This window comes from Macaca mulatta, chromosome 1 (genome assembly GCF_049350105.2).
Source record: "Macaca mulatta isolate MMU2019108-1 chromosome 1, T2T-MMU8v2.0, whole genome shotgun sequence".
Taxonomy (NCBI): domain Eukaryota; kingdom Metazoa; phylum Chordata; class Mammalia; order Primates; family Cercopithecidae; genus Macaca; species Macaca mulatta.
Genome location: NC_133406.1, coordinates 230,309,333 through 230,335,413, shown reverse-complemented (window position 1 = coordinate 230,335,413; position 26,081 = coordinate 230,309,333). Strand labels below are relative to the sequence as shown.

General features: G+C 48.2%; 1 protein-coding gene across 7 annotated transcripts; it reads left to right on the top strand.

Moving 5' to 3' along the window:
• Window positions 1-21,016, top strand: PGD (phosphogluconate dehydrogenase). Of its 7 annotated transcripts, XM_077974528.1 has the most exons (14): window positions 1-57; window positions 559-634; window positions 1,315-1,363; window positions 1,459-1,494; window positions 3,381-3,446; window positions 4,421-4,539; window positions 8,117-8,186; window positions 11,769-11,903; window positions 13,404-13,593; window positions 17,872-18,002; window positions 18,261-18,394; window positions 19,394-19,493; window positions 19,947-20,069; window positions 20,152-21,016. In XM_077974528.1, exons 2-14 carry the CDS (start codon window positions 618-620, stop codon window positions 20,269-20,271), a joined length of 1,290 nt encoding a protein of 429 aa, XP_077830654.1. In that variant the 5' UTR covers window positions 1-57; window positions 559-617; the 3' UTR covers window positions 20,272-21,016. The 7 variants fall into 7 exon arrangements, 5 of the variants coding, with proteins under 5 accessions (XP_077830654.1, XP_077830645.1, XP_015005825.2 ...); XR_013408069.1 differs by having other exon boundaries at window positions 1,315-1,494; window positions 19,394-19,548; window positions 19,913-20,069; XR_013408068.1 differs by having other exon boundaries at window positions 1,315-1,494; window positions 19,394-19,548; window positions 19,898-20,069.
• Window positions 21,017-26,081: the final 5,065 nt, after the last annotated feature.

Sequence of the window (26,081 nt, the reverse complement as noted above, 5' to 3'; positions counted from 1 at the left end):
ACTCACTCTCCGCGCTTCCCCGCTCTTCGGTTCTGCTCTGTCCGCCGCCATGGCCCAGTGAGTGACTCGCCAGGCGCAGCCGGGCTCGGCCTCAGCGGGCGGGGAACTTTTTGGTGGTCGGGATCTCCCTCGTTCTCTCCGACGCCTCCCATCCTGGAGGTCGCCTGAGCTCATTTGGGGTTCTGGGACCCTCGTCCTGCGGCGTCTCGGGCCCGGAGCTCCTTCCCTGCGGGCCCGGCCCCCTGCTCTCTTGGCCGCGCAGGCTCGGGGCGGGGCGGGTCCTTTCGACGGCCAGGGAGGAGGCGCGGCCAGGCCTCGCCGAGTCTGCAGGGACACCTGCGGGACGCGTGCCAGCCGGAGTCGGGCGCGAGGGCGGGCCTGGGGGCCGCCTGCCCGGCAGAGGCTCTGCAGCTTGCGCGCCCGGCTTCGGGGGGCCCCGGAGGCGCGGAGGAAAGTGCAAACTCCCACTCACGGCCAAACGGGGAAGGACCGGGCCCCTGGATTTCAGCGCGTCGAGCGGCGCTGACTCTTTCCTTTGTTCTGTTTCTGCCTCTCCAGAGCTGACATAGCGCTGATCGGATTGGCCGTCATGGGCCAGAACTTAATTCTGAACATGAATGACCATGGCTTTGTGGTAAGCCGCGCGGGCGCATTGTCTTCTCTTTGGTGCCCGGGCTAAGAGGCCGGCGATGGGTCTGGGAGCTCACGGGTCTCCTGGCCGTGCTTTGCGAATGCGCTCTGTTGCTGCTCATGTCTTTTTGTATGGAAAGGAGAAGCACCCTGTAGGCTTGGGCGGGCCGATCCCGACCTTAGTCCGGCGGAGTGTGCCTGTGGGTCCGTGAGGTTCACAGCCCGAATGAACGGATTAGTGTCTAGTAGAGACGAAGGGTGCGGGAGGAGAACCCCTGCTGGCTGTGTAGAGCTCTAACTTGATTGCCTGATGAGATTTGGGGAGAGTGAAAATGTTTCTTCTAAATGCTAAAGTGGCTTAGACGCCAGGATGATCAGTAGCAACAGACAGAGCCTGTTGAACCAGCCGGTTCCTGGATTTGATTTTGAGTCCTAACAGGTTGGTTGTGGATTCTACCTGATAACGTCGGGGGTAGTTGGTCTTCGCCTCGGTTCTCTGCCAGTTTCATTCTACTGAGGTGACATAACTTTACAGTGAGCCTCCCACAGCTTGGGGAGGAAAAGGCAAAGGCAGATCTGACCTCCCCAGAACTTGGGCTGAATGGAAAGGTCATTGTTACTTGGGCCACAGTCTGAAGGTCTTATGTGTCCTGGATCTCCTACTCAGGCCTTTTGTCCTTCTAGGTCTGTGCTTTTAATAGGACTATCTCCAAAGTTGATGATTTCTTGGCCAGTGAGGCAAAGGGAACCAAAGTGGTGGGTGCTCAGTCCCTGAAAGAGATGGTCTCCAAGCTGAAGAAGCCGCGGCGGATCATCCTCCTGGTGAAGGCTGGGCAAGCTGTGGATGATTTCATCGAAAAATTGGTGAGGCCAGCTCTGCTCTCAGCTGCTACCACGATAACAGCTGGTTTTGGTTTCTTCCTTTCTCCTTTTAACTCCAGAGATTTTGTTTTTCCAATTTCTGCTAAATTCTGACCAAATGATTGCTTAACTGTCGCAGTGTTGGTTAACTTGATTGGCACTTATGAAGTAACTTTGTGCTTTGGTGGTAGTAATTCTGAGAATACTAACAGACATTTCAAGAAAAATTCATTAAGGCAGGGCACAGTGGCTCAGGCCTGTAATCCCAGCACTTTTGGAGGCTGGTTCAGATGGATCACTTGAGCCCAGGAGTTCGAGACCAGCCTGGGCAACATGGCGAAACCCTGTCTTTACATAAAATAAAAAAAATTAGCTGGGTATGGTGGTGGAAGCTTATGATCCCAGGTTCAAGACCAGCCTGGCCAGCATGGTGAAACCCCATCTCTACTAAAAATATAAAAATTAGCTGGGTGTTGTGGTGCACACCTGTAATCCCAGTTACTTGGAAGGCTGAAGAATGAGAATCACTTGAACCTGGGAGGCAGAGGTTACAGTGACCTGAGATCGTGCCACTCCAGTCTGGGCAACAGAGTGAGACTCTGTCTCAAAAAAAATGAAAATAAAATCAAGATCTTCTTAGGGAATCCTAGGAAACTGGATGCTTATTTTTGTACCAAACAATTTGTTGGCTTTAGCAGGTGTATCTTTTTTGGAAAAAAAAATGTAGGGGAACCAGTGAAAATAATGTATTTAGATACCCCAAAATAATTCTGTAGTAACAGCCCTGAAAAAACCCAGGCACTACCCATTTAGAAGAAATGTTTTGCTGTAAGCAGTGCAGTGGTACCTCAGGGGAGGCTGAGCATTCCTTTTCTAGAGGAGTGACTCCTTTTCTAGAGGAGTGGCATCAACGGTGAGGTTGTTTCCACAGGAAGATGGATTTGTAACCAGTATGCCACTGTTTTTCAAACAGATGACCTAGAAAGGAAGAACACTGAGTTTAAAGAAAGGACATAGTAAATTTTTTGTGTGGCAAGCTGCCTGTGCTCAGTTTTAGACAGAGAAAACTGAAAAATGGTGGATTATTCTTCAGTATAGGAAAATAGTAAGTAATGTTAACTGGAGCCTTGTAGGGGGAAGATTGAGTAATAAATAATAAAGCCCAGCCTGGTTGGTGTGCTGTAGGTAGATATTCATGTTCAAGGCTCTGTCTCTTCCTGATCTCTGAACTGTGGTCATAAAATCATTCATTCATACACTAAAACATTTGATATGTATTTACTGAATCCCCACTCTCTTCTAGACACAGACATTACAGTCAGTGTTTAATCTATTTACTTACTTAAAAATAGAAACGGGGTCTTGCTATGCTGTCCAGGCTGGTCTCAAACTCCTGGGCTCAAGCGATTGGCCTGCTTCAACCTCCCAAAGTGTTGGGATTACAGGTGTGAGCCACTGAGCCCCGTCAGCCCTAAACTTTTAAATAGAGTCCAACTCTAGCCACAGAGAGGATTATTGAAGATTAAATAGGCTGGGTCCATTGGCCCCCCGCCAAGCCAGGAGGATCTTTTGATTTTGAGCCCAGGAGTTTGAGACCAGCCTGGGCAACGAGACCAGCCTGGGCAATGTGGTGAGACTCCATCTCTACAAAAAAAATTTTTAAACTAACTGGGCATTGTGGTTCAAGGAGTTCAAAGTTGCAATGAGTCATGTTCACACCACTGCAGGAGTTCAGGGTTTCATTGAGCCATGTTTGCACTTCTGCATTTCAAGCTGGGCAACAGAATGAGACTCTTTTTAGACTATATTTATTTGGAATAAATTCTTGTTTTAATTTGCCAAGGTATGTTTCATTTCTGGTCCGTCTTAATGCTGGTGTCTGGTTACAGGTACCATTGTTGGACACTGGTGACATCATCATTGATGGAGGAAATTCTGAATATAGGGACACCACAGTAAGTGTTCTTCAGTCCAGATTCTTCCAGGTTCTGAGAACATTCAAAAAAAGTGTCAGCATTGCATATGTGACAGTAGGGTGAACTGCCCTGTGGTCCTGAGTTTTGTGAGATTGCTACTGATGTAATAGTTCTCAGCCTTTTTTTCTGTTAAGACACACTTGGGGGCTGGGCGCGGTGGCTCACGCCTGTAATCCCAGCCCTTTGGGAGGCCGAGGTGGGTGGACCACGAGGTCAAGAGATCGAGACCATCCTGGCTAACACGGTGAAAACCCGTCTCTACTAAAAATACAAAAAATTAGCCTGGCATGGTGGCACGCTACTCAGAAGACTGAGGCAGGAGAATTGCTTGAACCCAGGAGGCAGAAGGTGCAGTGAGCCAAGTTCGTGCCACTGCACTCCAGCCTGGGCAACAGAGTGAGACTCCATCTGGAAAAAAAAAAAAAAGACACACTTGGTGGGTGAGATTCTTAGTCACACATACATCTCAGAGGATGAATACTCAGATACAGCGGGCCGAGAATTATGTTTTAACTCCTCCCCTTCCCCTTCCAAGTAATCCATGATATGTCAGTCTCTAACTGGTTTAGAACCACTCCTCTAATGGTATCAAACGCTGAGGGAAGTCCTGTGTGCTCTGAAGTACTGAGTGGCATTAAGTTGTATTAAACCTACTCTTAATTGAGTCTTATTCAAGGTCTTTTCCAGTAAAATGCCAATGTGTGTTTGGCTTAATTATTTCACTTTGGGGAAGAGGTATGTATCTTGAATGTCCGTAGTTGTTTTGTTTTAACTTCTACACATAGGGGATTAACTTTTCTGAGTCATCAGTTATTCCTAGATTCTTGGGTCATTTCCTGTCAAATGTAGGCTCTCCATACCTATCTTATACTTCCTCTCAGTTATAAGGGAAACATTTTTTGGGAGCATAATGAAACATGGAAGCATAATGAAATTATTTTTCTGTCCTTCAGAGACGGTGCCGAGACCTCAAGGCCAAGGGAATTTTATTTGTGGGGAGCGGAGTCAGTGGTGGAGAGGAAGGGGCCCGGTATGGCCCATCGCTCATGCCAGGAGGGAATAAAGAAGCGTGGTGAGTGCCGTCAGCACTGTATCCATCTCTGTACAAGGGAGCTACACTTTGAGAACAAATAAGCCAGGAGCAGTTCTGCCACCCTGATCTCTGTGGTGCCCTGAGGGTGAGACCTAGGAGATGCCGGCAATTTCTTTTATCGCTTTGATATAATATATGTGCACAATCCTCTTTTGCCTTTTTTCTTCTGTTATTTCTATCAAGACTGATACCTGAAGTTCTAAATAGGCTTTTTTTTTTCTTGCCCAGGCAGGAGTGCAGTGGTGAGATCTTAGCTCACTGCAACCCCCATCTCCTGGGCTCAAGCAATTCTTATTCCTCAGCCTCCCAAGTAGCTGGGACTACAGGCGCATGCCACCATGCCCGGTTAATTTTTTGCCTTTTAGTAGAGACAGGGTTTCACCATGTTACCCTGGGTGGTCTCGAACTCCTGACCTTAGGCGATCTGCCTGCCTTGGCCTCCCAAAGTGCAGGGATTACAGGTGTGAGTCACCATGCTCAGCCTCTAAATAAGCTTTAAGGAAGCAGTTTAGATACTGTTCTGTGCAATGTCCAGATGTAGGAATAAGGTCTGCCTCTTTTTGCTGATATGTAGCCCAAAAGTAACTTTATGTAATAATCATGGGTAGTAGGCTGGGCATAGTGGCCAATGCCTATAATCCCAGCACTTTGGGAAGCTGAGGTGGGAGGATCATTTGAGCCCAGGAGTTGAAGACTAGCCTGGACAACATAGCGAGATCTTGTTTCTACAAAAAAAAAAACAAAAAAAAAATTTTTTTTGTTTTTTTTTTTTGGAGTCTTGCTCTGTTGCCCAGGCTGGAGTGCAGTGGTGCGATCTCGGCTCACTGCAAGCTCCGCCTCCCGGGTTCACGCCATTCTGCTGCCTCAGCCTTCTGAGTAGCTGGGACTACAGGCGCCCACCATGCCTGGCTAATTTTTTGTATTTTCGGTAGTGACGGGGTTTCGCCATGTTAGCCAGGATGGTCTTGATCTCCTGACCTTGTGATCTGCCCACCTTGGCCTCCCAAAGTGCTGGGATTACAGGCGTGAGCCACCACGCCTGCAATATGATTCTTTAAGCCTGGGCACGGTGGCTCATGCCTGTAATCCCAGCACTTTTGGAAGCTGAGACAGGAGGATCACTTGAGGTCAGGAGTTCAAGACCAGCCTGGCCAACATGGTGAAACCCCATCTCTACTAATAATACAAAAATTAGCCGGGCATGGTGGGGGGCCCCTGTAATCCCAGCTACCCAGGAGGGTGAGGCATGAGAATCACTTGAACCTGGGAGGCGGAGGTTGCAGTGAGCTGAGATAACACTACTGCACTCCATCATGGGTGACAGAGTGAGACTCGGTCTCAGTAAAAAAGAAAAAATGATTCTCTAAATTACCTTTCTGGTGAATGAGTCTGGGGATTCTCTTCAGTGTGTTACTAATGAAACACAGAAGTAGAGAGACCTTCCTGCTTCTCAAAAGTTTAAACTGCTGCGTGTGCAGTGGCTTGCACCTGTAGTGCCAGCTATTCAGGAGACTGAGGTGACAGAACTGCTTGAGACCAGGTGTTCAAGGCCAGCCTGGACGACATAGTGAGACCCTGTTTCTTAAGAAAAAAAAAAAGGTTTGAAAATACCTCAAAGCACCTGCACAGTGAACAGTTAGAAGGGCAACCAGCAGACAATGCACATAAAAGTATTTGACATACAGAGTGCTCCAGTTGTTTCCATCAGTTCTCTTTCCTCATACTGTGCTGGCAGAAGTACAAATGGCACCTTTACCTGAAGGACACTGTAAAAGTTCAGTAAAGCTCTGCAGTTTCCAGTGTAGCTGTCTTCATCCCTAATCCTAAATGTTAACTTTGCAACCCTGCAAGATTTCATGTCTGCACCAAGAACTTTTTGTGAGGAAGCCCTGACTGGCCAATAGGGAGCAGAACAGCGAGAGAAAGCCTCAGGAGTAATACATCCCCGTGCTGAGCTGTGGAAAGAGTGAACAGCGGCCTTTCTCTGAATGGTAATGTAGCTCTCAAAAACGCTGCCTGGTTCTTAATCCAGATGTCCAGAACCATTCTGTGCCTGGCAGCACACATCCAGACAAGTAAAAGAGGGTCTCTTCACTTGCTAAAAGCCATTATAAGGAGAAATCAAGAAAAGGGAAAAAATTAAAAGAGGATCTCTAAAGGAACTTTGGTATTGCTCGCTGTTTGCAATCATACCATCTGCTGCTGCTGTAATAGAAGTTTCTGAGCCGGGTGTGATGGCTCATGCCTGTCATCTCAGTGACTCGAGGCTGAAGTGGGAGGAGTGCTGGAGCCCAGGAGTACAAGACCAGCCACATCAACATAGGGAGACCCCGTCTCTGCAACAACAACAAAAAATTTGCCAGGCGTGGTTGCTCATGCCCATGGTCCCAGCACTTTGGGAAGCTGAAGTGTGAGGATTGCTTGAGGCCAGGAGCTCAACACCAACCTGGGCAACATAGCAAGATCCTGTCCCTACAAAAAAATGTTTTTAATTAGCTGGCTGTGATGGCACACACCCGTAGCCCCATCTACTTGGGAGGCTGAGGCAGGAGGATCATCTAAGTCCAGGAGTTTGAGGCTGCAGAGAGCCGTGATTGCGCCACTGCAGTCCAGCCTGGGCAACAGAGTGAGACCCTGTCTCTAAGAAGACATTTCTTCTGGTGCTTTGGTGATGCTTCTGCTCAGCCTTTCTGTCTGTAGTCTCAGTCTGATAGTCTAGTCTCTGCTCTGAGAGTCCGCCAGGATCTGGAGAAGGGCGCCCAGTTTCAGTCAAGGGTCTGAAGTTTAGCTTGAGAACTTAGCACATTCATTATCTTTTTTTTTTTTTTTTTTGAGACGGGAGTCTCGATCTGTCGCCCAGGCTGGAGTGCAGTGGTGCCATCTCGACTCACTGCAAGCTCCGCTTCCCAGGTTCACTCCATTCTCCTGCTGAGTAGCTGGGACTACAGGCACCTGTCACAACACCTGGCTAATTTTTTGTGTTTTTGTTAGAGACGGGGTTTCACCATGTTAGCCAGGATGGTCTCGATCTCCTGACCTTGTGATCCGCCTGCCTCAGCCTCCCAAAGTGCTGGGATTACAGGCATGAGCCACTGCGTCCAGCCCATTCATTATCTTTTTGTAGGCACTTCCACCTCCCATTAGAAACAAAAAGATGGGCCTGGTGCGGTGGTGGCTTATGCCTGTAATCCTAGCACTTTGGGTATCCATGGTGGGTGGATCACTTGAGCTTAGGAGTTTGAGACCAATCTGGGCAACATGGCAAAACCCCATCTCTACAAAATCCAAAAAAATTAGCTGGGCGTGGTGTCACACACCTGTAGTCTCAGCTACTTAGAGGGCTGAAGCAGGAAGATCACTTGAACCTGGGAGGTTGAGGAGGCTGCAGCAAGCTGAGATCACACCACTGCACTCCAGCCTGGATAACAAAATGAGACTCTGTCTCAAAAAAAAAAAAACAAAAACGGAAAAGATGGGGGTTGGTGTCTATGGGTATATAATTGGGCTCTCAGCCTGTCTCTTCTCATTAGCTGAACTGCACTGTTTCTTTCCACAGGCCCCACATCAAGACCATCTTCCAAGGCATTGCTGCAAAAGTAGGAACTGGAGAACCCTGCTGTGACTGGGCAAGTTCTGGGCTACTCTTTAAAGCCAGTTTGCAACACGAGCGTGTCTAAGTGATAAAGTGTGCAGAGAAAGGCCATCATGGTCTCCCAGTGGTTAGCTTGGTGACATAAACGTCTCAATCTTTGATTGCTAGCATAGCCAACGCCTAGAATGCATGCCTGCTGTTCACATCTTTGTATCTTAACTGACTGTTCATAGCCTTGAGGTTGATACTAAAAGCAGCCTTCTGTAATTCATCTAAAAGATGGATCCCTTAAAAAGGAATAGGATGAAGTGAAGTAACATTTTTTTTTTGAGCCATATTATTTCACGGCCAAAGGAAAGAATGTCAGAATCAAAAGTGGCGTTTGCTTGCATGGGTGAAAGGAAGAGGACTGAATGTACTGTTGCCGTGTCAAATGTCCTGGCCATGAATGTGGAAAATTCCCCTTCCCATACTGTGGGATTCAGGCATTCTGTGCTTGAACAAAGTCACTTGTGGACTTGCACCCTCACTGAATGCGAAGGAGGCCTAGCCTAGTTCATAGTGCAGTGGCACCATCTCGGCTCACTGCAACCTCTGCCTCCCAGGCACCCTCCTACCTCAACCTCCTGAGTAGCTGGGACTGCAGGTGCATGCCACCACGCCTTTCCAATTTTTGTATTTTTTGTAGAGATGGGGTTTCACCATGTCGCCCAGGCTGGTCTCGAACTCCTGGACTCTCAAGTCATCTGCCTGCCTTGGCCTCCCAAAGTGCTGAGGTTACAGGCATGAGCCACCATGCCCGACCTCATGTTGCTGTTAAAGTAAACTTTATCTCATTTGTAGTTCAGCCCATGCTGTGGAAGGAAAAAAATAGGCTCAGGAGACCCGAGTGGCAATTCTGGCTTTCTGTTAACTGTGACATCAGGCAAGCCATGTCCCTTCATGGACCTCAGTTTCCTTATCTGTAAGATACGGGGTTGGACTGCATGATCTCCAAGCTCTCTTTAGCTCCTGATTCCCTTTAATTTTATATTAGCAATTTTAATGCTAATTTTCAATTTTATTTTATATCAGATGAACAGTGAGGTTGAAACAAGGACTCCAGAGTCCAGGCCTCTGAGGAATCCAGGAAGCCTCCCTCCTGGGCCTGCCAGTGCTCGGCTTTGGCTACAGCAGCTCACCTGTCCTTATCTTTTCACCAGTGGTTGGCCATTGAGCTCAGTCAGAATCTGCTTAGGGTAGAAAGAGGCTGGTGCTGGGACTGACTTAAAGGGCTGAGTAATCTTCTCATTAGTATGAAGGATTGGAAAGGGACTTCTGTTCCCTGATAGTAGATGACCGTGGTAAAAGGCTGGGCGCAGTGGCTCATGCTTGTGATCCAGCATTTTGGGAGGCTCCCTTGAGACCAGGAGTCAAGGCTGCAGTGAGCAGTGATCATACCACTGCACTCCAGCCTGGGTAACAGAGTGAGACCCTGTCTCTTAAACAAAAACAAAAAGATCACTGCAGTAAAAGCAAGTGGTAGCAACTTCTTCTTTTTTTTTTTTTTTTTTTTTTTTTGAAACAGAGTCTTGCTCTGTCATCCAGGCTGGAGTGCAGTGGCGTAATCTCAGCTCACTGCAACTTCCGCCTCCCAGGTTCAAGTGATTCTTATGCCTCAGCCTCCAGTGTAGCTGGGATGACAGGCATGTGCCACCATGCCTGGCTAATTTTTGTATTTTTGGTAGAGATGGGGTTTCACCATGTTGCCCAGGCTGGTCTTGAACTCCTGGCTTCAAGTAATTGGCCACCTCGGCCTCCCAAAGTGTTGGGATTATAGGTGTGAGCCATCGCACGCAGCCTGCAATTTCTTTTTTTTTTTTTTTTTTTTTTTTTTTTTTTTTTTTTTTTTTTGAGACGGAGTCTCGCTCTGTCGCCCAGGCTAGAGTGCAGTGGCGCGATCTCGGCTCACTGCAAGCTCCGCCTCCCGGGTTCACGCCATTCTCCTGCCTCAGCCTCCCGAGTAGCTGGGACTACAGGCGCCCACAACCACGCCCGGCTAATTTTTTGTATTTTTAGTAGAGACGGGGTTTCACCGTGGTCTCGATCTCCTGACCTTGTGATCCGCCCGCCTCGGCCTCCCAAAGTGCTGGGATTACAGGCGTGAGCCACCGCGCCCGGCTTTTTTTTTTTTTTTTTTTTTTTTTTTTTTAATTTCTTTTTATATACACACACTTAGGACAAAGTCATGAAGAGAAGCACCGTCCTTGCTTCTACGTGTGTTGATCAAGCAGGTGCTCCTTAGTTCATGGCTGAAGTGGCAGGAAGGGTAAGGTAAAGTAAGATATTAGTAGCCATGTTACTGCATGACCAGAGTGTCAAAATCAGAAGTCGGCGGGGGCAGCAATAGAAACATGGACAAGGCCAGGCATGGTGGCTCATGCCTGGAATCCCAGCACTGTGAGAGGCTGAGGTGGGTGGATCACCTGAGGTCAGCAGTTTGAGACCAGCCTGGCCAACATGGTGAAACCCCATCTCTACAAAAATACAAAAATTAGCCGAGTGTGGTAGTGTGCTCCTGTAATCCCAGCTCATCGGGAGGCTGAGGCGTTAGAATTGCGTGAACCCAGGAGGCAGAGGTTGTGGTGAGCCAAGATCACACTGCCACACTCCACACTCCAGCCTGGGCGACAGAGTGAGACTCCGTCTCAAAACAAAGAGAAACATGGACAGTGGAGTCCTGATGTAAGCGTCAGTTGTACTGGTCCAGGTGCTGGCAGCCAGGAGAGAGACTGCCATGCCATCCAAACACCTGGCCTCCTGGGCAGGTGGCTCCCTGTCATGGAGCTGGGTGTAGATGACTGAGAGCCTGATGCCATGAACTGTTTGGCTCTCATCACTCCCTTTGTTCCAGTTCCTTGATAACTAAATCATTTTCAGATAATCTGGCTTCCCAGTTGCTTGTCTGTAGGGATAGACTCTGTTGACCAGACTAACATTTGTAACCACGAAGATCCATAGTTAAGGTTTTCATCCTACATTCATAAGCTGGTATTCTGATCTTATATATCTTGCCAGCTTATCAATAAAGATCTGGTCAATGATGGGGCCTTGGAAGGACTCCTTTCTGGGCTTACAAGGTTGAAACCTTGGATCTAGGGTCATTTTACTTTTCAGTAGCCATTAGAAACAACTACATTTATATTTTAAAAAAACCAAAGTGATTTAATTAGCCAATATATTTTAACCTATAGTTGCTAGAAAAGTGGTAACTTTGGGGAAAAAAGGACTTCTTTTCTTATGGGTAGGGGCTGGGAAGGCGGGGAGTTGCTTTGAATGATGAGAAAGACTAGAAAATACAGGCTAGAAAGCTATAGGTATTGAGAGTGAATTCAGGGACTTTGAGGAACCTTGAGAAGAATGAGTCTAGAATTAGTGTTAAATAATACTGTTCTGGATTGAAGCTCGTATTGAATTGCTATATGATTCTTGTATCAAAAATACCGTATTCATTTTATACTTGTTATTTTTTGTGTGGAGAGGTAGCCTTGCCAGGGACGTTGGCGTCAAAGCTGATGTGGACTTCTCTGGTGTGTCACCTGTCTCTCTGAAGGCCTCTTGGTGCTTGTCCTGACAGGTGGGAGATGAGGGAGCAGGCCACTTCGTAAAGATGGTGCACAACGGGATAGAGTATGGAGACATGCAGCTGATCTGTGAGGCATACCACCTGATGAAAGACGTGCTGGGCATGGCGCAGGACGAGATGGCCCAGGTGAGGCCCCGGCACTGCCTCTGTGTCCATTCTGCAGGGAGTGCTCACTTTGCCATGGACACTGAATCTTTTCTTCATTCCTATCCCCTTGGCCGTTCTGGTGGCCTGCATGGACTCAGCCTAATTTAAGGGAAACTGTTAGTAATAGGGCTGTACGCTATGCTACTTAGTCACTAAGCAGAAAGTCCCCGCAGAGTCTGGGTGGTTATCATCGCCACCGTTTAGCGTAACTGACCTGGTGTCAGGCACTGTGTCACTCCACATACCTGTCTCATTTACTCCACAGTTGTCCCACATGGCAGGTGCAGCAGCAGCTTTCTTTTCTCATCCAGTTGGGATTGGCATTTTGATAGTTAATCCAAAAAGTCAGTCCACATAGGGGCACCAAAGCATTTCCCCCAATATTTTCTTATGAAAACATCCAAACATGCAGCACAGAAGCTGAGAGTTTTACAGTGAACACCTGGACACACACCGCCTCCTTTCTCCCGCCCACAGCTTCCTGTACGAGCCTTATCAGTGTCTGTCCACCCCCCACCAATTTCATCTCAGTTTTTGGATACATTCAAAGTAAACTGCAGGTATCCATACTTTTGTTTTCCCTAAATACTTTAGATGAATGTATCTTTATCATGAGGTAAACATAGATTTTAACAGAAAACACAGGAAAGGACCTTCATTCACCCATCATTTTTTGTAGGGCCAAGGCCTTCTCGTTAAGTATGGTTTGCTGATGCGCTTTCTAGTCATGTCTTACCATCTAGAATTTCTAGTTTCAGTTATTTCTAATGGGAAATGATTTACAGACACTAGCAAGGCATACAGGATAGAAGCTTTCCAGGTTTTTTGTTGATTTCCTCCGAGTTTTTTATTCGTGTCATCCTCACTTATTTTGACTATTGTTTGTTCCACTGGCTTGCTGTTAATTGTTCTAAAACATTACCTTAGTTTTCTTTCACAGAAAAAATGCTTTTCTTTTTGTGTTCATTTTTAATTGGTGTATATAATATTTAATGTGTTCGCTTAGCAAACACACGAGTGCTTTACTATATGCCAGGCATGATTCTAAATGCTGGGGATATACTAGTGAAGAAAGCAAAGTGCCTGCCCTCCTGGAGCTGGGAAGACAGAAATAAACAAACAATATCAAACTAGTTAGCGATGACTGTGAGAGTGAAGAGTAAACTGGGACGAGATCGGGTGATTGCAGAAGGCTTCTGGGGAGGCGACCGCACAGAGACATAAGTGAAGTGAGGAGCCCTTGGCTCTGAGGAGACAACACTTCTGGTGGCCAGAAATTCAGCATAACCAGGTTCAGAACAAACACAACTGACTCTGGGTTAGCATAAAACTCAACCAGCAGGAGCAGAAGTCCCCAGGCAGACGCGAGCAGAGCCTGCTGGCAACCGTGAACACTGGTCAGCATGGACATTGGACAAGGGGCTTCCTTGCACAGCCCTCATTCCTCTAACATGGTTCTCCCCTGTGTTCTGCACATAGGCCTTTGAGGATTGGAATAAGACAGAGCTAGACTCATTCCTGATTGAAATCACAGCCAATATACTCAAGTTCCAAGACACCGATGGCAAACACCTGCTGCCAAAGATCAGGGACAGCGCGGGGCAGAAGGGCACGGGGAAGTGGACCGCCATCTCCGCCCTGGAGTACGGCGTACCCGTCACCCTCATTGGTAATGTTATGCTTTTCACTTGGGCCCTTTTGTCCACTGTTCTGATCTTGATATCTGGAGGACTGATACAGACTGGTCTTTAGAGAATCTCTTCAGCCCTCTTGAGCTCTCAGAGTGCCTTTTGCTCTTTCTTGTGTTGAAGAAGCTGACAGTGTGAGAGAGGCTGACACTGCTTTTGATTCTCTTCTTTGTAGTTCTTATCTTACTCATACAAACGGTGAGGTAAATTCAGAAGTGACTGTCCTTCCTATCCAGTTTTATCTTTGGAATATTTTAGCATTAGTGATGTAATTGTAGTCAGTGATCTAAGATCTTATTTATGAGGCAGGTAACTTCAGTGAAATTTTTCATAGAAAAGTTCATCAATAACAGGGCCAGGCACAGTGGTTCACGCCTGTAATCCCAGCACTTTGGGAGACCGAGGCGGGTGGATCACAAGGTCAGGAGATCGAGACAATCCTGGCTAACACAATGAAACCCGGTCTCTACTAAAAATACAAAAAATTAGCTGGGTGTGGTGGCAGGCACCTGTAGTCCCAGCTGCTCGGGAGGCTGAGGCAGGAGAATCACTTGAACCCAGGAGGCAGAGGTTGCACTGAGCCGAGATGGCACCACTGCACTCCAGCCTAGGCGACAGAGCGAGACTCCATCTCAGAAAAAAAGAAAAATTAGCCGGGCATGGTGGCAGGTGCCTATAATCCCAGCTACTCAGGAGGTTGAGGCATGAGAATCCCTTGAACCCAGGAGGCAGAGGTTGCAGTGAGCAGAGATCGTGCCACTGCACTCCAGCCTGGGCATCAGAATGACACTCCATCCCCCCGCCAAAAAAAGTTCATGAATAACATAGGCTTATGTACTCAGAAATTATTAAAATTTTCCTTTTTTCCCCCTAGATATTAAAAAAATAAAAATTACCTATCCATTTGAGTTCTTGTTGTTTTGCTAAGTTCCTTCCCCTTCCTCTTTTAGAAGAAAGCCACTATCCTGAAGTTGGTCTGTATCCTGCCCATTTGTTTTTATCTTACATTAATGAGCTAAGCATCAAACTCAGATAAGGAAATAATAAAAGAAATAGAAAACAAGAGGGGATTAACAATATCAAAATCTTGGCAGTGGGTGGGGGGCTTTGGTTTTTTTGTGTGTATATGTTTGTTTCTTGAGACAGAGTCTTGCTCTGTCGCCCAGGCTGGAGTTCAGTGGCATGATCTTGGCTCACTGCAACCTCCGCCTCTCAGGTTCAAGTGATTCTCCTGCCTCCGCCTCCCGAGTAGCTGGGATTACAGGCATGCGCTACCATGCCTGGCTAATTTTTGTATATTATTAGTGGAGACGGGGTTTCACCATATTGATCAGGCTGGTCTCGAACTCCTAACCTCAGGGGATCTGCCCGCCTCGGCTTCCCAAAGTGCTGGGATTGCAGGCATGATTCACCGTGCCCGGCAAAGTTGGTTCTTTAAGAGTAAAATGGCCGGGCACGGTGGCTCAAGCCTGTAATCCCAGCACTTTGGGAGGCCGAGACGGGCGGATCACGAGGTCAGGAGATCGAGACCAGCCTGGCTAACACGGTGAAACCCCGTCTCTACTAAAAATACAAAAAACTAGCCGGGCGAGGTGGCGGGCGCCTGTAGTCCCAGCTATTTGGGAGGCTGAGGCAGGAGAATGGCGTAAACCTGGGAGGCAGAGCTTGTAGTGAGCTGAGATCCGGCCACTGCACTCCAGCCTGGGTGACAGAGCGAGACTCTGTCTCAAAAAAAAAAAAAAAAAAAAGAGTAAAATACATAGACTTCTGGCAGGAATGAAAAGGGAGAATGAAAGATGCCTCTCGTGGTTAATGAAAGGCTGATCTTTGCTTCTGGCAGAATGTTCTCACTATATTAAACAGAATTGGGCCAGGCACTGTGGCTCATGCCTGTAATCCCAGCACTTTGGGAGGCTGAGGTGGGCGGATCACGAGGTCAGGAGTTTGAGACCAGCCTGACCAACATGGTGAAACCCCATCTCTACTAAAAATACAAAAATTAGGTGGGCGTGGTGTTGCGCGCCTGTAATCCCAGCCAGTCAGGAGGCTGAGGCAGGAGAATCACTTGAACCCGGGAGGCGGAATTTGCAACGAGCCGAGATGGCACCACTGCACTCCAGCCTGGGTGACAAGAGTGAGACTCCACCTCAAAAATAAGAAAACAGAATTTTTCCTGTTTGCTCCTCTAGATACAGGTTGCCTTTCTCTCCCTAGACTCTTCTCACCTTTTGACCTCCCTGTTTATTGCGCCTCGCCTTATTGATGAACTGTGGTGTAAGGCAGAGTAAGGAGGGAAGTCGGTGGTTTCTACAGTTTGGTGCTGTGTAGGAGGAAGTTGGCTGCTTTTAGCAGATCTGAGCCATAACATAGGTGAGGAGGGAGGGGCCAATAGCTAGGAGCATGACTCAAGTATATGTGGATGAGGGCCGGGGGCCGGAAGGGGAGGGGTATGTGGGGATGGCTGGGGGGCAGCCCAGATAAGACTTTCAACACTGGGCAGCAGCGTCTACACAGGCGGTCTGTGTAGATCCCTGCATCTCACTTCCCGCAGGGCTGACCAGTGGCCAGAGGTGGGACTGGCCAGGTTCGGCCCAGCCAAGTCTGGGAGCAGAGGACACTGAGTGAGGGATCCCCCGGGCCACCCTCACTGGGCTGTGGCTCTCCTGACACCACAAGAGAGGTCCAGGAGCTCCTACTCTCCTCCTGTGGATCCATATACCCCTTCGCCCAGGGTGGCTGGGCCCACCCCCTGGCTGAGAGCCATCATTTGTGAACTAACAGGGAAGTCTTCCAGCTGCCCTCTTCCCCCTGTAACAGGAAGGGTTTGCCTCATCACCCATTGCACCAGTCATCTTACAAAGCTTCCTTCTAGAAATGCTAAGTCATCCTGTGTGTGCATTTGGGCCAGGAGAGAGGTAGCTGCTTTCGTGTGTTTTGAGTAGGGTTAGCAATCTCAAGCCATAGCTGCTCCTCTTTCCTGAGAAATACAGTCCTCTGTTAGTTCCCCGAGATTTTACTTCATTTTGTCTGTGGGGGAAAAGTGGCTGAAGAGTCATAGATTCTAACAATAAATTGTCAGTTGGGCAAGTAGTCTTTTATAAGGCATACTTTCTGAAAATACTAAATGTCTTAATGTTAAAGTACTACATTGACTTTTTAATTCAAATGAAGTAAAGTGGTGAAACTTTAATGACTACAGCTAGACTGAAAACCGTAAAATATAAAAAACCTAACATTTCTTTGAGAGCTGTCTGTAAATGTGACTTCTCAATGTAAAATCTTAAAAAAAAAAAAATTAAAGTCCTCTAAATTGAATTTGAAATTTTACTCATGGACCAACACTGAGTATTCTACATAACAGTGGTTTTTATTTTATTTTCCTGGTTTTAGAGACAGCGTCTCACTCTTGCCCAGGCTGGAGAGCAGTGGTGGGATCATGGCTCACTGTAGCCTTGAACTCCTGGGCTCAAGTGATCCTCCCACCTCAGCCTCCTAACGTGCTGGGATGACAGGTGTGAGCCACCACGCACAGCCATAACAATGGTTTTTATCTCTTCATTTTCCCTCAAAACTCCCTTTTGAATGTCACGTTCATCTTTGTGGTTGGATACTCATATTTATATTGGAAGATTGTCTTGGAGTTTTGGTTATCAAATTAACTGTTTAGAGCTTCTGATAAAAGTTCCTTCTGATCCATGTCAACTTTTGTGGCCTAAGGTTGAAACTTTCAGCGCTTTGTATAAACAGACTTTCCTGCTCCATCTTTCATCTGGTTGCTATGTGAACTTTGGTAATTTTCACGCACGCCCGTGTGAAAAGACCACCAGACAGGCTTTGTGTGAGCAATAAAGCTTTTTAATCACCTGGATGCAGGTGGGCTGAGTCTGAAAAGAGTCAGCGAAGGGAGAGCAGTGGGGCCGTTTTATAGGATTTGGGTGGGTAGTGGAGAATTACAGTCAAAGGGGGTTTTTCTCTTACGGGCAGGGGCAGGGGTCACAAGGTGCTCAGTGGGGGAGCTTCTGAGCTAGGAGAAGGAATTTCACAAGGTTAATTGCTCAGTTCCGGTGGGGCAGGAGCAAATCACAATGGTGGAATGTCATCAGTGAAGGCAGGAACCGGCCATTTTCACTTCTTTTGTGATTCTTCACTTACTTCAGGCCATCTGGATGTATTCGTGCAGGTCACAGGGATATGATGGCTTAGCTTGGGCTCAGAGGCCTGACAGTAATCTGTTTCCTCTTCCCGATCCCCCCTTGTAGGAGAAGCTGTCTTTGCTCGGTGCTTATCATCTCTGAAGGATGAGAGAATTCAAGCTAGCAAAAAGCTGAAGGGTCCCCAGAAGTTCCAGTTTGATGGTGATAAGAAATCATTCCTGGAGGACATTCGGAAGGTGGGACACAGTCCCTGGCAGTGGTCTTTGTTGGTCCCGTGGAAGGCAGTGGGGGTGGGGATTGTTGTGGGAGAACACGCGAGGCCACGGGATGCCAGGTGGAATGAAGTTCAACCTTCACTTGGATCTTGACTTACAGCTTTTTCCTAGAATCTTGTCCCTTCTGGGATCTCCACTGCTGATGAGAATAAGACTGATAGACACGAGGCGGTCACTCTCCTAATGGCAATCCTAACAGGTCTCTGTGTCACTCTTCAGGCCCTCTATGCTTCCAAGATCATCTCTTATGCTCAAGGCTTTATGCTGCTAAGGCAGGCAGCTACTGAGTTTGGCTGGACCCTCAATTATGGTGGCATTGCCCTAATGTGGAGAGGGGGCTGCATCATCAGAAGGTAAGTGAGAGGCAGCCCAGGGTCCGACGGGAAGGATTCATGCTGCTGTGCAGAAGTGCGATCTTAGGACACTCAGCTTGCTCAGTTTCCAGGGGTGGGCAATTAGCCCCGTCACTGGGCACAGGCAGCAAGATAGGTTTAGATTTTGTGGCTCCCTTCTTCACTATACCTCAGTTGCTCTACCTAGATTGTCCACACTACACCTTTTTTTTAAGTAGTTCTGTGAGAACTGTCATGCCCTCTGGCCTTGCCTCTTGGGACTTTTGCTGTGTATTTTCATTGGAAATGTCAAATCATAGAAAACGTAGCATTCCTACACATGACGTTACATCATTCTCATGCTGGCTGAAGATTCATTTGATGAATCTGATTTTTCTGAAATAGATGATTCTGGTGATTCAGATGATTCTAATATTAGTTCTCTTTAGAAATAACTCCAAGAATAGTTTTTATATTTTATTTTCACATTGAAAATCAGTCAGATTTGCTTCAGCCTCAAAAAGCGTGTTTAAGTAAAATTAAATGAGCACTGGCAGGGAGCTGCACTTTTTATCTAAACAGGAAAAGGGTTAACAGCTGGCTCGAAGAGATAAGAAATGTAACTTTGTACTTCACTAGGGTATACATCGGCTTCCAACTTACTTCCCTGTTAGAGTTAAGATTCATTGCTTTCGGCCTGGTGCGGTGGCTCACGCCTGTAATCCCAGTATTTTGGGAGGCTGAGGCAGGTGGATCACAAGGTCAGGAGATCGAGACCATCCTAACACGGTGAAACCCTGTCTTTACTAAAAGTACAAAAATGAGCTGGGCGTAGTGGTGCGTACCTGTAATCCCAGCTACTTGGGAGGCTGAAGCAGGAGAATCGCTTGAACCTGGGAGGCAGAGGTTGCAGTGAGCTGAGATCATGCCACTGCATTCCAGCCTGGTGACAGAGCGGGACTCCGTCAAAAAAAAAAAAAAAAAAGATTCATTGCTTTTTTCCCTCCTCGATTATTTCAGTGTATTCCTAGGAAAGATAAAGGATGCATTTGATCGAAACCTGGAACTTCAGAACCTCCTACTGGACGACTTCTTTAAGTCAGCTGTTGAAAACTGCCAGGTACGTAGCCTAGAGCTGGCGCCATGGTTACTCTACCTCCCTGGGGCCATCAGTTGTGTTTTTTTGTTTGTTTGTTTTTTGAGACGGAGTCTTGCTCTGTCTCCCAGGCTGGAGTGCAGTGGCCCTGCAATCTCCACCTCCTGGGTTCAAGTGATTCTCCTGCCTCAGCCTCCTAAGTAGCTGGGATTACAGGCATGCCACCATGCCCAGCTAATTTTTTTTTTTTTGTATTTTTACTAGAGATGGAGTTTCACCATGTTGGTCAGGCTCATGTTGAACTCCTAACCTCGTGATCCACCCGCCTCAGCCTCCCAAAGTGCTAGGATTACAGGCGTGCGCCACCGTGCCCAGCCTCACCATCAGTTTTTCATTTACCCACATTGATGTGAATAAAAATCTGTCAGCATCACCAGGGGCAGATCACTAACCTCTGGCCATGCATTTTGTGCTCAGGACTCCTGGCGGCGAGCAGTCAGCACTGGGGTCCAGGCTGGCATTCCCATGCCCTGTTTTACTACTGCCCTCTCCTTCTACGATGGGTACAGACATGAGATGCTTCCAGCCAACCTCATCCAGGTAAGCCTGTGGAGCAGGGGTTAACCTGGCTGGCCGCTGGGGGACGTGTGCCATGGACTGTCCTGACTCCCTCGTTTCCTAGGCGCAGCGGGATTACTTCGGGGCTCACACCTATGAACTGTTGGCCAAACCAGGGCAGTTTATCCACACCAACTGGACAGGCCACGGTGGCAGTGTGTCATCCTCGTCATACAATGCCTGATGGTGCTGCTCCTGTCACCCTCCACGATTCCACAGACCAGGACATTCCATGTGCCTCATGGCACTGCCACCTAGCCCTTTGCCCTATTTTCTGTTCAGATCTTTTTTTAAAGTGTTGTTAGAGACTCCTGAGGAAGACACACAGTTTATTTGTAAAGTAGCTCTGTGAGAGCCACCGTGCCCTCTGCCCTTGCCTCTTGGGACTGAGCAGGAGCTGCTCATGTGCGTGAGAGTGGGAACCATCTCCTTGCGGCAGTGGCTTCCGCCTGCCCCATGTGCTGGTGCGGTTCCCATCACGCAGTCGGGAAGGATGTTTGTGCACTCGGATCAACTGGAACCTCTATCATGCGGCTGAATTCCCTTTTCCCTTTACTCAATAAAAGCTACATTAGACTGATGCTCTTTCTCCAGATTCTTAGTCTCGCCTCGGCCGCATGGAGCCATTATCCCCATTGGCAGAAAGATTTTTCTTTAAAAACAAAGACTAGAATAACAAGAAACACCACATTTAGGATCATGCTTCACTCGGAGGTGGCAGGCAGGGAGGGCGCACCAGAGGCTGTAATACACTGGGCGTGTTCTCTTTCTCCAGTTGGGCAGTGGGTACGTGGATGTTCACTGTAACGTGCTTTTTCTTTCGTCTTTTTTTTTTTTTTCCTGCTCCTGGCAAGCTGTGCGTGACATTCGTTATGCCTTTTTGTATGTCAAATACTTCATAATAAACTTTCTAGAGAATTACGCTTTAATGAATGGCTCAGCTTGGTCTGATTGATTTCCTTTCCCACACCTGTCTCTACTTGCTTTAAGTCAGGCCCAGGGATTCAGCGTGGGATTTTGAACAATCTAAGCCTGCTCCTTAAACTAGGCTTTTCACTTTTATCTTATTTACTCAGAAAAAATAAACCCTGCCGGCAAACTGATACGGTTGTGTGGCCTGGGGCCAATGTAACTGTTTCCCTGCCACGGTTTGACTTCATGATGATTTCCCTGGAGTGCTAAGAAAGTCCTAAGAGTTGCCTAAGCGGAGCAAACAGCGCCTGTGCCTCAACAGCTGGTGTCTACAGTATGACCTCTCACCTCTCAGGGCTAATGTGAAGGAGACAGTTTTCATTAAATCAATGTAAAAAAAATTTTTTTTTTTTTTTTTGAGATAGAGCCTTGCTCTGTCTCCCAGGCTGGAGTGCAGTGGTGCGATCTCAGCTCACTGCAAGCTCCGCCTCCCGGATTCACGCCATTCTCCCGCCTAAGCCTCCCGAGTAGCTGGGACTACAGGCACCCGCCACCTCGCCCAGCTAATTTTTTTATATTTTTAGTAGAGACGGGGTTTCATCGTGTTAGCCAGGATGGTCTCGATCTCTTGACCTCGTGATCCGCCTGCCTGGGCCTCCCAAAGTGTTGGGATTACAGGCGTGAGCCACCGTATTTTAAAATTTTGTTTAGAGATGTCTCGCTATGATGCCCAGGCTGATGTCAAACTCCTGGGCTCAAGCGATGCTCCTGCCTCGGCCTCCCAAGGTGCTGGGATCACAGGCAGGAGCCACCGTGCCCCGCTACCAACTTTTTAAACTCAGCCTAGATGTGAGTTATTCGCTAGATCAGCCACCACTCACCCCTCCTGCCCTCCCTGTACGATTAAGAGAAGCCCGAGTAGCCGCATGTGACGGGATTGTTCTTTAAGGGTTGTGAAAGGCACTGTTCAGTGGGGATCTTTTGACCTGGCTCTGAGGGTGATGGATGGACGCTGCTGGAAGGGAGAGAGAACAGCAGGAGGTCAGAGACTAAGTGTCAAAGGGCCCATGATGTTTGAAATGGTAATGATCAGAAGGGAATCCACTCAGGCCCTTTCCGCTTACCTTCCAAAAAGCTGTGAGTGGTGGAGTTTGGTTTCAAATTCAGCCCTCTTTGCTTACTAGCTATTAGACTTTGGGGAAATTATTTACTATCTGCTGTGTTCTCAGTTTTCTCATTTATAAAATGGGAAATAATAGCACCTGTGTCCTTGAGGCTATTCTGGGGTTTCACCAAGGGAAAACAGAACGGTGCCTGGCACATAGTAAATACCTACACAAGTGGCAGCAAGGCTGGGTGCGGTGGCTCACACCTGTAATCCCAGCACTTTGGAAGGCTGAGGTGGGAGGACTGCTTGAGCCCAGGAGTTTGAGACCAGCCTGGGCAACATAGTGAGACCCCCATCTCTACAAAAAATAAAAATTAGCTGGGCGCAGTGGTGCACACCTATGATCCCAGTCACCTGGCAGGCTGAGGTGGGAGGATCGCTTGAGCCCAGGAGATCCAGGTTGTAGAGACCCATGATCACACCACTGTACTCCAGCCTAGGTGATAAAGCAAAACCGTCTCAAAAAAAAAAAAACAAAAAACAAAAAAAAAGGGGCAGCAATTACTACCATTGAGTGTGCCTGACCCCTGGACCCCTGGAGCAGTGGTGGGTTTTTAAACTGGGTCTTGCTCTTGCCCAGGCTGGAGTGCAGTGATTCGATCACTGCTCACTGCAACTTTGAACTCCCCGAATTCAGGGGGTCCTCCTGCCTCAGCCTCCCGAGTAGCTGGGTCTACAGGCATGTGCCACCACGTCCCACTCATTTGTTGTATTTTTTGTACAGACAAGGTCTGGCCATGTTGCCTAGGCTGGTCTCGAACTCCTGGGCTCAAGTGATGCTGCACCCACCTCGGCCTCCCAAAGTGCTGGGATTTCAGGCATGAGCCACCGCGCCCGGCTGCAGTGGTGTTTCTACAGACAGAAACCAGATGTTACCGCTCAGCACCAGTGATGAATTTGCTTTGCACCCCAGTCTTCAAAAGGTTTCTAGTGGGGGTGACTCTGTGTGCTGCGCAGCAGGTGTAGAGGTTAAGAAAGGTCAGAGCTGGCCGGGCGCGGTGGCTCAAGCCTGTAATCCTAGCACTTTGGGAGGCCGAGACGGGTGGATCACGAGGTCAGGAGATCGAGACCATCCTGGCTAAAACGGTGAAACTCTGTCTCTACTAAAAAATACAAAAAACTAGCCGGGTGAGGTGGCGGGCGCCTGTAGTCCCAGCTACTCGGGAGGCTGAGGCAGGAGAATGGCCTGAACCCGGGAGGCGGAGCTTGCAGTGAGCTGAGATCTGGCCACTGCACTCCAGCCTGGGCAACAGAGCAAGACTCCGTATCAAAAAAAAAAAAAAAAAAAAAAAAAAAGAAAGGTCAGAGCTGCTCAACCTAACCTGCTTGCGACTCCCCCACTCCCACCCTGCCACCCCACTGAGATTTGAAAAAATACAGATTCTGATTCAGCAGAATCCTGAAAATGGCTCTTCGTGGGGTGCAGCCCCATGTTCTGCATTTCTCTTTTTTTTGAGACAAGGTCTCGTTCTGTGGCCCAGGCTGGAGTGCAGAGGCACTATCACAGCTCACTGCAGCCTCAACCTCCTGGGCTCAGGTGATCCTCCTAACTCAGCCTCCTGGCTAGCTGGGACTCCGCGTGCACACCACCACGTCTGGCTAATTTCTAAACTTTTTGTAGAGATGGGCTCTCCCTATGTTGCCCAGGCTGATCAACTCCTGGGCTCAAGCGATCCTCCGGCCTCAGCCTCCCAAGTGCTGAGACCACAGGCAGGAACCACCATGCCTGGGCCTGGGCTCCAATCTTGGTTCCGCCACAAATTCAGTCTTACTTCACAAGTTAGTTAACCTCTGTGTGTATCTTCTCATCTATATAAAAGGGATGATAATAATACCCCTCACAGAGCCGTCTTCAGGATGAAACACAAGGCACTTGCACCACAGCCGGCCACACAGTGAGCACCGTGTAAGGTTCACTGTTCATTACATGCCTCCTGAAGGGACCTTGCTAGACAATTCTGAGTGTGGAAGGAGGTGGAAAGATGAAATGTGCACACCGACAGGTCAGTCTCAGCTCACTACAACCTCCGCCTCCCAGGCAAGCGATTCTCTTGCCTCAGCCTCCCGAGAGCTGAGATTACAGGCGCACGCCACCATGCCCGGCTAATTTTTGTATTTTTAGTAGAGATGGGGTTTCACCATGTTGGCCAAGCTGGTCACAAACTCCTGACCTCAGGTGATCCACCCGCCTCAGCCTCCCAGAGTGCTGGGAATACAGGTGTGAGCCACCACGCCTGGCCAAGATTGATTTTTGTATTGACATTTTACAGTGCAGTTTTTTTTTTTTTTTGAGATGGAGTTTCACTCTTGTTGCCCAGGCTGGAGTGCAATGTACGATCTCAGCTCACCGCAACCTCCGTCTCCCAGGTTCAAGCGATTCTCCTGCCTCAGCCTCCCCAGTAGTTGGGACTACAGACATGCAGCACCACTCCCGGCTAATTTTTCTTTTTGCATTTTTGTAGAGATGGGGTTTCTCCATTTTGGTCAGGCTGGTCTCGAACTCCTGACCTCAGATGATCCACCTGCCTTGGCTTCCCAAAGCGCTGGGATTAACAGGTGTGAGTGAGCCACCGCGCCCGGCCAATTACAGTGCAATTTTAAGAAAAACAAGTAATTGGCCGGGCGTGGTGGCTCAAGCCTGTAATCCCAGCACTTTGGGAGGCCAAGATGGGTGGATCATGAGGTCAGGAGATCGAGACCATCCTGGCTAACACGGTGAAACCCCATCTCTACTAAAAAATACAAAGAACTAGCCAGGCGAGGTGGCGGGCGCCTGTAGTCCCAGCTACTCGGGAGGCTGAGGCAGGAGAATGGCGTGAACCTGGGAGGCGGAGCTTGCAGTGAGCCGAGATCCGGCCACTGCACTCCATCCTGGGCGATAGAGCGAGACTCCGTCTCAAAAAAAAAAAAAAAAAAAAAAAAGAAAACCAAGTAATTGCTATTAAACTTAATATTTATGGAACCCTCCTTAATGCAGATGAAAAGGATGAAAGAAACCCACAAAGGTCTTTGTCTTATTTATGGTGAGGGCAGTGGACAAAGCGGAAGCTCAGAAACTAGCCTGCTCATAATCAAATCTGGGCTCTACCACTTCCCGGTAGTTTAGCCTCGGGCAGAGTTCTTTCACCCGTTTCCTCATGTAAAATGGGGCTAACAGCACCTACTTTTTTTTTTTTTTTTTTTTTGAGACGGAGTCTCGCTCTGTCGCCCAGCCCAGGCTGGAGTGCAGTGGCGCGATCTCGGCTCACTGCAAGCTCCGCCTCCCGGGTTCACGCCATTCTCCTGCCTCAGCCTCCCGAGTAGCTGGGACTACAGGCGCCCACAACTGCGCCCGGCTAATTTTTTGTAATTTTTAGTAGAGACGGGGTTTCACCGTGGTCTCGATCTCCTGACCTTGTGATCTGCCCGCCTCGGCCTCCCAAAGTGCTGGGATTACAGGTGTTAGCCACCGCGCCCGGCCTAACAGCACCTACTTTTGAGGGCAGATGAGATATTAAATGAGTGCCTAGAGCGAGGACAGGTGCAAAGTGCTCAGTGTCACGGCAACATTGCCGGCGGGCATCCCTGGCCTTGTTTCACGCTGTAGTGCAACACTGACACCTAGTGGTCAGATTATACGGCTACTTCTTCAGCAAGAAAGTGTTTCAACCAAATATTAGTATATCCTTTTTTCATTATTATTATTTTTTTTGGAGACAGTGTCTCCCTCTGTCACCCAGGCTGGAACGCAGTGGTGCAATCATGGCTCACTGTAGCCTTGAACTGGGCTCAAGTGATCCTCCTGCCTTGGTCACCGTGTTGGGATTACAGGCTTGAACCACCACACCCAGCTCCATTTTCTGTAATGAATACCTCAGCCCTCGACCTATTTCTCAGACCCTTTTTTTTTTTTTGAGACAGAGTCTTGCTTTGTC